General features: G+C 47.9%; 1 protein-coding gene across 1 annotated transcript in view; it reads right to left on the bottom strand.

Annotated features, from left to right (window-relative positions):
- Positions 1 to 10,189, bottom strand: part of LOC130585505 (histone-lysine N-methyltransferase, H3 lysine-79 specific-like) — a gene marked incomplete at its 5' end in the record, with an annotated part of 27,419 nt that overhangs the window by 7,779 nt on the left and 9,451 nt on the right. Inside the window, 8 exon segments of the mRNA XM_057386043.1 lie at positions 194 to 284; positions 937 to 1,142; positions 2,060 to 2,643; positions 3,859 to 3,985; positions 5,543 to 5,689; positions 6,433 to 6,556; positions 8,067 to 8,545; positions 9,387 to 9,512. Coding sequence (XP_057242026.1) covers positions 194 to 284; positions 937 to 1,142; positions 2,060 to 2,643; positions 3,859 to 3,985; positions 5,543 to 5,689; positions 6,433 to 6,556; positions 8,067 to 8,545; positions 9,387 to 9,512 — 1,884 coding nt within the window.

The following is a 10,189-nucleotide window of genomic DNA, read 5'->3' as shown; positions in this document are numbered from 1 at the left end:
AGGCTGCTCCCAGCCCCAATGTCCAGCCTGGCCTTGGGCACTGCCAGGGATCCAGGGGCAGCCACAGCTGCTCTGGGCACCCTGTGCCAGGGCCTCCCCACCCTCCCAGGGAACAATTCCTTCCCAATATCCCATCCATCCCTGCYCTCTGGCAGTTTTGAAGCATCTTAACCAAGAAAAATATTGCACCCACAGGCAGGCAAAGGATGGCAAGGAACCCATTTCCAGGGGAAGTCATCAATAGTTTGGGGTAGAAATTGAAGGATTTTAAACAAAGCTTCAAACTGGGAGTGAGCAGGAGACAGATCCTCGGTTAGAGATCAGACACCCCTGCAATGTTTCTACAAAACAACATAGTAAGGAAATCATGAAATCCCAGAATATCTGAGTTGGAAGGGACCCCCAAGGATCATGGAGTCCAGCTCCTGGTGCTACAAAGGAGACCCCAACAACCCCACCCTGTTCATCCCTGGCAGCGCTGTCCAAACGCTCCTGCAGCTCTGGCAGCCTCGGGGCCGGGACCATTCCCTGGGGAGCCTGGGCAGTGCCAGCACCCTCTGGGGACAGAAGAACCTTTCCCTGAGATCCATCCCAACCCTGACACAGCTCCAGCCGTTCCCTGGGCTCCTGGCCCTGTCCCAGAGCAGAGCTCAGCCCCYRAGGAGTCTCCCCTCAGTCTCCTCCATTTCTCTCCATCACCTAATTTCTCCCCCAGCTCTCTCAGAGGCCAGACCATGGCAGCCTCACAAACACAGCAGCAGCAGGTGGTTCCCACATTCCAGCCCTGTTTCCTGAATGCCTCCCCTGTTCAGGGCTTCAGCTGCACAAGAGGTTTGGGATAACGGGATCAAGCAAAGGAAACAAAGAGACCCAAACATTCCCCTCCTGCTCAGAGCAGAGTTAAACCTCCTCCTGCAATCCTGCCTGTGCATTCACCTGCTGCTATTGTGCTCATCCTCAGAGCCCTGCTCGTCATCCGATGTCAGGGGGGAGTAATGGACACCGTTGCTCTGAACGAGGGGCTTCTCCTTTTTCAGCACGGGWGGCTGGTCATTGTCCTGGTAAGGAACAGGAGAGTTCTTCAGGGAGTTTTCAGGAGAGGAAATGGCTGTTATTTCTAAGGGCTGGTTAATGTTATTGACCTGGGTGAGAAGGAAAGAAAGCAGTTACAGATGAGAGCATCCCCTGAAAGGCATCTTGTAAAGGACATTCATGCAGGTTTCACTCGCTCTGGGACATCCCATAGCTGCTGGAGCTTTATTCTCCCTCCTTCTTTAGAAACCAGGGAGAAAGCTTAAATATAACTCRGGAAAACAGCTAATTATCATTCCTTGATTTGATTTCTGAAGGCAGAAATGAAGACCTGGGATAAACCTTTTCTTCTCAAAGCACCCTGCAGGATGGCACGCACGCAGCTCTCTAGCTGGCTTCATTAGCAGGAATGCCATATGCTTCTGGCACTCCTCTGCTGTTGAGTCAATCTTAGCTTAAACTATTTTCAAAATATTGAATCCACAGCCCTCAAAAATCAACTTCGTCGCAGAAACAAGCTTTGTCAGGAGGGAAGAGACGATTTTGAATTTTTAATGCTCTGACAGCAAAGAACTCTTTGGAGTTCTGTTTATACACAGAATCACAGAATCATCAGGGTTGGAAGAGACCTTCAAGATTGAATCCAACCCATGCCCTGATACCTCAAATAAACATGGAACTGAGTGCCACATCSAATCTCTCTTTAAACACATCAAGGATGGTGACTCTCTTTAAACACCACAAGGATGGTGACTCCACCACCTCCCTGGGCAAATCATCCCAATGCTTTTCTTTCTGTAAAGAACTWTTTCCTKATACTCAACCTACAMTTCCAAGGCTGTATCCTCTYATTCTGCAGCTGCTGCTTGGAGAAAGACACCAAATCCCACCTGACCAGGAAGAAAACTGTCCCCCAGCTCGGTGCAAACCAGACACAGGAGAATTGCTGCAGCAGAGCCTTCACGGAGGAGCCTCCAGAGCTTCTCCTGATTCCAAGAGGATCAGATTCTGGATTCCACAAGCTTACCATGGAGTTGATATTGAGAGGTGACCCCGAGGGCTGCGTGAAGAGCCCGGCCACGGAGGGCAGGGGTTTGCGTTTCGGGGAGACGGCGGCRTTCCCGCTGGCAGTGCCCGCCGACGATCGCTTCCGCCGGCCGCGCTTCTTGCCGTCCTGGCCGTGGGGCTGGCCGCCCGCRGGGCTGTGCTTGCTGCAAGGGGATTGTTTTACATGGCCTGTATTAGGAGAGATTGTAAAGATGATTCTCCTCTTGGCCTCGCTCTCGGGGTCCGAAAACGCCGCGTCAGCYTGCGGGTCCCCCTTTGTTCCTTCGGCAAAGATCTTCTGAGCCTCTGCACCCTGCARTCCCCCTGCCAGGCTCGGGGCCGGGCCACTTAAGCGGGGGCTGGAGTGCTGCTGAGCAGGGGAGTTCTGCCCAGAGTTCCTCATCATTAGCAAAGGATGCTGTGGAGTGGAACTCCGWGACCCTACAGAGTTAAAGAGACTCCCGCAGTCGTCCAGAGCTGCCTGATCAACACTATGGTTAAGATGGGCTGGGCTGTTTGTAAGATTTCCATTGACTGCCACGGAGCCAGAAGAGTAAGAAAAACCTGTTGAGAGGGAAAGTATAGATCATTGCTGGGGCTGAGCAAGAGGAAACCAAGCATGGGGCTGGGAGGGCCGGGAGGGGCTCCAGCTCTGCCTGGGTTACATGGGAAATGCATGGCTGTGCTTCCACAGGGCAGGGAGAGTGCGGCTCTGGGGTGCCCCTTTGGGTTCAGGGATTTTCACTGYTCCCTTGCCAGGGCAGGAAAATGCACATGGTACATGGAGTATCCCATAGAATGCATGCTCTTCCCATTTTTTTGTGGAATTCAAGCTTTCTTTGCTTTGGAAGCTTTGAGTGTTACACCTTCCAAAATCAGAGCTCCTCTACTCTGAGCTCCTTCCTCRCATCAAGGAAATGATGGCCAGATCAATCATTCCCTTTCCCAAAAAAAGAAGRACTTTGCCAWCCCCACWGCCCCTCTTGTCCAAATTAAACTGAAGGCTGTGACTTRGGAAGGCACAGGGATCTTCAAAGGCATCGTGGCAGGAAAATGCCACGAGGGAGGAATCTTGGGCAGGGAATTCAGTGTTTATCACGGGGTGTCACCAATGGGTTTAGGGCTCTGGTAAGGCCTGGGCTCTCTGMATGAAAGGGGAACAYGGTCATGGGTTTACAACAAGGYTTTTTAAATATTTCATTGGYTTTATRGACAAACACAGCCAAGGCCTTTGCAAAACAGATGCTGAAACAACCCAAGCCCCTCGGGCAGGTGAACACAGAGAATAAATGCACTCTCTGGTGAGGGATCAGCTGTAGAACCCACTTYTCCTGGCCCACAGCATTCCCAGAGCAGCTAAAGGCCATGATTGCCACACTTAAGTGAGTTCAGAGGCAATGCCTGCACCTAAAGGGATCCCAGCCTCTCCCATTTGAGCTTTGCCCACCCAGGGATTTGTGCCTTTATAGTGGCACCCCTGTAACCCACCCCAAAAATCCTTCCAGCTCTTTAAAAACCCCACCACCTTCAAAACAAAACTTTCAGAGMCAGATCACCAGCTCAGAGCACAGCTGTGAAGTTTGCCAGGCTGTAACTCTGTGTGAATCTCTCAATCCCCATAGAATTTATCAAAGCAATTAATTATTTCTGCTCCGAGGCAGGTCAAGGCACACCAACCCAACCCTTTATGCCAGAGCCACCCAAGTTGGGGGCCCATAAAAGCATTAGCCAGGAGTTTGTGGTGTCCCCTAGTTACCCATGGGCAGGTGAGGCTGTTACCTGAGGTAGCCAAAGCCAGAGGCTTGTTTCCAGCAGCATTGCTCATGCCATTATGAGAACTAGCACCAATCTGCTTTTCAAGTGTCGCTGAGTCTCTGCTCTGGTGAACTGGGCTGGGTGTGCTTCTCTGGAGAGAGAGAAACAGGTGTTTCAGGGCAGGAAACTGTGTCAGAAATCCACATTTTAAACCAAATTCATGTGCATTAGGACATCTGCCATGGCTCTGCTTTGTATATGTCCCAGACTGAGCTCGTTTTGGGAAAAACTGGATCAGTTATGACCCCAAAATGTTGTGGTTAATTGTATTAATCACAGTGAACCGAGCACACAGCAGACACCAGGCAGGGAGGGAGGATCTTCATCCCAGAATACTGAGGGAGCCTCTTCATCCCAGAAGATTGAGGGAGGCTCTTCATCCATCCCAGAATACTGAAGGAGGCTCTTCATCCCAGAATACTGAGGGAAGATTTTCATCTCAGAATATTGAGGGAGGCTCTTCATCCATCCCAGAATACTGAGGGAGGCTCTTCATCCCAGAATATTGAGGGAGCCTCTTCATCCCAGAATACTGAGGGAGGCTCTTCATCCCATCCCAGAATATTGAGGGAAGATCTTCATCCCAGAATATTGAGGGAGGCTCTTCATCCATTCCAGAATATTAAGAGAGGCTCTTCATCCCAGAATATTGAGGGAGGCTCTTCATCCCAGAATATTGAGGGAGGATCTTCATCCCACAATATCAGGGCCAGCTCTGAGCTGGGCAGACTCTTGTTTCTGCTAAAACCAGGAATTTTCAGCTGGAAAAATCCCATGGATTCAACACTGAACCAACTCCAGCTTTGCCCATAAGGGACTGTGAGACCAGCCAGGGATGGATCCTGAACTCAGAGCCCTCAGCTCTCTTCTGCAGCTCCTCTGTGCCAAACTGGGGTGAGGAATTGGACCTGGGGCAGTTCTGGACTCCTCCTCCCTCAGAGGGGCAGGGGTTCATCCCATGTGGCCCAGGAGCTCTGCTACAAACCAGTCCCTCCCATKGGAGATGTCACCCACCCTGTACACGGGTGAGGGGAACAAACAGCTCTGAGGTGATTGAGGCAGGACAATTCCCTCCTGGGGTCCTGCTGAAAGCAGGGCTAAGAACAGATTGACATTTGTTCAATTTCTCAAATTGACATTTGTTCAATTTCTCAAATTGACATCTGTTCCACTTCTCAAATGCACATTTGTTCAATTTCTCAAACTGACATTTGTTCAATTTTTCAAATTGACACTTGTTCAACTTCTCAAATTGACATTTCTTCAATTTTTCAAATTGACTTTTGTTCAGTTTCTCRAATTGACATTTGAGAATTGTGCAATTCTCTGCTCTCACTGCCCCAAACCCTCAAGCTTTTCCACTCAGCCAGCACTTCCTGAGGCATTTATTTCACTCTTCTTCCTGGCTGAAACCAACCCCTACCCCACAGAAAAAGGAGAAGAAAAACCTCCAGAAGAGAAAAAACCTCCAGGAGAGGAAAAAAACCTCCAGGGGAGGAAAAACCTCCAGGATGTCAGAGCCAAGAGGATGCAGCCTCCCCCAAGGCTCAGACCTCCAGGATYAGCAGCCCAGGAAGGACCCTGGGCCCAGCAACCCCATTTCTGCCCCCTGGGGATATTTTAGGGATGGAAACAATCCCTTACTCACCACCTTCTCAACACGGCTAGGTAGGACTACGCTGGCCAGAGGGATACTAACAGGGAGCTTATTGGGCTGCACTGTGCTCAGAGGAATACTGATAGGAAGGCTGGTGATGGTTTCTCCATTACTCACAGAGGTTCTCTCTCTCAAAACCTGCAAAATCCAAAGAGAAAGGAAAGTTCTTACACAGGGTATTGCTGGGAAGGGTTTTAAGTTAATGATAATTCACTCATTTCTATGTTTGTGTTGCTCCCCACCTTCTTTTTTTTAAGGAATGACAGGGCTAAGAGCACTGCTTGGTACCAGCACCAGGCTCCTGGGACAGCAACATCCCCCAGAAYGTGTAAATCCCACAGAATTCACTCTGAATAGAATTTATCCTGAATTATTCRGAACAGAACCTATTCTGAATAGAATTGTCCTGTGCAACATCCCCCAGAAATGTGGAAATTAAAGGCACCACTGTCCCCGAGCACAGGAATAGGAAGCCTCAGGCAAGCCTATTTGCCTGGGTTTTGGTTGGAGCTCTGTGAAAAGCACTCAGATGTCAGAATTCCCATCTTGAGGCCCTCTGGAGCAGGCAGATGCATTTCCATGGCAACCTGCTATTGGAGGGCACCTGCTGCTCTGTGAGCCCTGATCTGATCCGTGATCCAGGCACCGATCCCGTGGAGCATTTTTGTGTTACTCTTTATTTTTCTAACTGTGCAGGAGCCTCCTTTCCCAGCTCAGAGCCCTGCACCTCTGGTTCTCGGGGGTGAGCACATCCTCCTCTCCCTCCCACCAGCTGGGATTTATTGCATCACAYCCTCTGCATTTTGGGTCATTTTCCAGGGCACAGAATGCAGCAATCCTGCACTCCCCAACCTGTCYAACCCCCTTTGCTGCACCTTTACCTTCTCTCCTGCACTGGGTAAGGCTGCAGGGGATGAGGGCCGAGTTTCCTGAGGACTCAGCTTGATGCCATTTGCAATTCCGGGGCTGGGATAGGTAAGGCCATTCTCTTTGACATGCTCAGCTCTGCAAGGGAGATGTGCAATAGTTTAGATTCTATGCAATTGTTTAAATTCAAAAGAGATGTACAATTGTTTAGATTCTGTGCAATTGTTTAAATTCAAAAGAGATGTGCAATTGTTCAGATTCTGTGCAATTGTTTAAATTCACAAGAGATGTGCAATTGTTCAGATTCAAAAGAGATGTGCAATTGTTTAGTTTCTGTGCAATTGTTTAGATTCAAAAGCCACCGAGAAGGAATTCCTGCCCCACCTGATCCACCCCACCAGCTCGCACTGCTCGTTCTCTTTCAAAAACTTTTTAAAAACAAGCAAAACTTTTAAAGRAAAACTTTTAAAAATAGGTAAACATCCACTTTAAAAGACATCTTTCCACCATCCAAATTCACCTTTCCACCATCCAAATAACATGTACCAACATCCAGTTTAAAAAACATCGTCCCACCATCCAAATTCTTATTTCCACCATCCAAACTAACACTGTACCAACATCCACTTTCAAAAACATCTTTCCACCATTCAAATTAGCACTGTACCAACATACTTTCAAAGACATCTTCCCACCATCCAAATTCTTATTTCCACCACCCAAACACCGTACCAACATCCATTTTCAAAGACATCTTTCCATCATCCAAATTCATCTTTCCAAATCACCACTGTATCAACAGCCAATTTCAAAAACATCTTTCCACCATCCAAATTAACACTGTACCAACATCCAGTTTAAAAATCTTTCCACCATCCAAACTAACACTGCATAGACATCCACTTTCCAAGACATCTTCCCATCATCCAAATAACACTGTATCCAACAGCCACTTTCAAAAACATCTTTCCACCATCAAAATTAACACTATTCCAACATCCACTTTCAGAAACATCTTTCCACCATCCAAATACTTATTTCCACCATCCAAATAACACTGTATCGACATCCACTTTAAAAAACATCTTCCGACCATCCAAATTCTTATTTCCACCATCCAAATCACCACTGTATCAGCATCCACTTTCAAAAACATCTTTCCACCATTCAAATAACACTGTACCAACATCCACATTCAAAGACATCTTTCCATCATCCAAATCCATCTTTCCACCATCCAAATCACCACTGTATCGACATCCACTTTCAAAAACATCTTTCCACCATCCAAATTAACAATTAATCTGGGAACAGTGCAGAATGAAGGACGTTAAGTTTGAGAAATATTTCTGCTTGAAATCAAAAGGCCCAGGAAAGGAAAATGGTTCAGAGACGCTGAGAAAGAAGATTTCAGAGATGCTGAGAAAGAAGATTTCAGATCTTAAAACAAAAAAAATTTCTGCTCTGTGCTTGAAATCGAAAGGCCCAGGAAAGGAGAATGGCTCAGAGACCCTGATAAAGAACATTTCAGAAAGTCTCAACATTCACTTTCAAAAACATTAACACTTCAGATGTTTAAAAACCACCTTTGATCCACTTTTAAAAACATTAATAGTGCAATGAGCAGCTCCTCGTTGCTCGCTCTCACCTCTGTATTTCACTCGCCGTGGCTTTCCCRTTGAGCCCGTGGTCCTGGTTCAAGTGTCTGCGCAGGGCGATTTTAGCAGGGGAGAACCTGGTGTAGTCGGGGAGGGCCAGGCTGGTGGCCTTGTCCTGCCTGCTGGCCCTGTGGCTGGGGGTGCAGGGCACGATGTCGTGCTCCAGCTGCGAGCTGGGGTACTGCGGGGTGTTCTGCTTGGACGAGGGCCGGCCGAAGGCGTGCTGCAGCTCGTAGGGGGTGGCGTGGCCGTTCATGGACAGCTCGGGGCTCATGCCGTTCACGTGGCCCAGGGGGAATTTGGAGCACTCSAGCTCCAGCTGGAACCTGCCCTGCTCGGGCTCAGCCTCCCGGCTCAGGTGGGATTTGCTGTGCAGCTGCACCGGCAGCGGCTCCTCCGAAGGTGTGTAGGATTTGAGCTGCAGCAGCTCCTGCTGCCGCTGGCTCTTCTCCAGCTCCACGATGCTGATCTTTAAACAAGAAAACAAAATGTTAAAAAAAAAAATGAAACGCCACACTTCACAATTCTATCGCTTTTTATCTATGCAGTTCTGCTGCCGAATTCCTCTAAGTAAAAGTGTCTCTGCTTATGAGAACAATGCAGAAGGAGGGATGTTCAAGAAAAAGTTTGAGAAAAAAGTTTGAGAAAAATTTCTGCTTGAAATCAAAAGGCCCAGGAAAGGGAAATGGTTCAGAGATGCTGAGAAAGAAGATTTCAGACCTTAAAAAAAAAAAAAAAAATAAAATTTCTGGTCTGAGTTTGAAATCAAAAGGCCCAGGAAAGGAGAATGGCTCAGAGACACTGAAAAATAAGATTTCAGATCTTAAAATCAAACAGAAGAGATACACAATAGATAGAGAGGGTATGGGGTAACTCAGTCCTGCCAGCCACTGAAGAGAACAGTCACTCTGTGATTCCTCCTTCCACAGCATTAYCAAGGAATCAAATCATGGGATTTACTGCCTTAAAAAGTTACCACATCCTTATTTACTAAAACCCTCTGATAGAAAGATCAATCTCTGAGGGAATAGAAAAAGAAGGGAAAAAAGAAGAAACAAACAAACAAAAATTTAAAAAAACCCTAACAACTAAAAAAACCCACTAAAAACAAATTAAAAAAACCTGAAAAAAAACCCAACCAAAGAAAAAGAAATTAAATAAAAAACTACCAACAAAAAAAGAAACAACCAAAAAAAAGAAACAAAAAGCAGCATCTGGCTCATCCTTTCCCATCACATTTAGTGTAACTCCAATAACTGGCCCATTACCCAAGAGCCACCCCAAACTGCTGCCTCCCCTTTTGTTCCTACCTGCAATTCCAAACAGTGCTTTTGCTTCTCAGAAATCTGATTCTTCAAGGCCTGCTTCTCTTTCAGCAAGTTCTCCAGTGACAGCGTCGACCAATCCAGCTTCAACTCTTCACAGCGAGCCTTGAGCTGCAGGGACAGCCAGGGACAGGGACAAAGGGTCAGGACACAGCTCTGACCTCTCCCCACCACCTGAGGTCCAGGCTGAGAGCAGGAATTCTGCACTGAATGGGCAAGAACCTTCTCAGCTCACTGAGTTCTCCCAGTTTGGTGCTGGGGAGGGTGGCAGGAGGTGACCTGGATATTTCTAGAATGGTGTTGGCACCCACAGGCAGGTTCTCCCCTCATCTGCCTCCTGAGGGGCTCAGCCTGGACAAAACGGGGATCTTTGTGGCTCTTCCTGACAGGAGGGGACAGCCAGGGAGGAGCTGGGCTCTGCTCCCAGAGAACAGGGACAGGAGGAGAGAAAACAGCCTCAAACTGTTCCAGGGCAGGTTYAGGTTGGATATTGGGGAAATTTCTTTATGGGAAAGGTTGTAAATCACTGGAACAAACTGCTCAGGGCAGTGATGGAATCACTACACCTGGAGGAGTTCAAACACCTGTGGATGTGGCACTGGGGGAGATGGTGCTGGTTGATGGTTGGATTTTATGATCTAAAAGTTCTTTTCTCACACTGCCAGTTTCACGATTCTCCTCCAGTTTGAGTTTCCAAGATGAACCCTGAGTTACAGCCCTGCACAAACCCCTTGTCCAGCCAGACCCACGCCTGGTGACACCCAGGGCTGTTTGGGGACACAGCTGAG

Source organism: Malurus melanocephalus, unplaced genomic scaffold, assembly GCF_030028575.1.
Source record: "Malurus melanocephalus ecotype Western Australia unplaced genomic scaffold, MMel_1.1 scaffold_903, whole genome shotgun sequence".
Classification (NCBI taxonomy): Eukaryota; Metazoa; Chordata; class Aves; order Passeriformes; family Maluridae; genus Malurus; species Malurus melanocephalus.
This window is presented reverse-complemented; position numbering and strand designations above follow the sequence as displayed.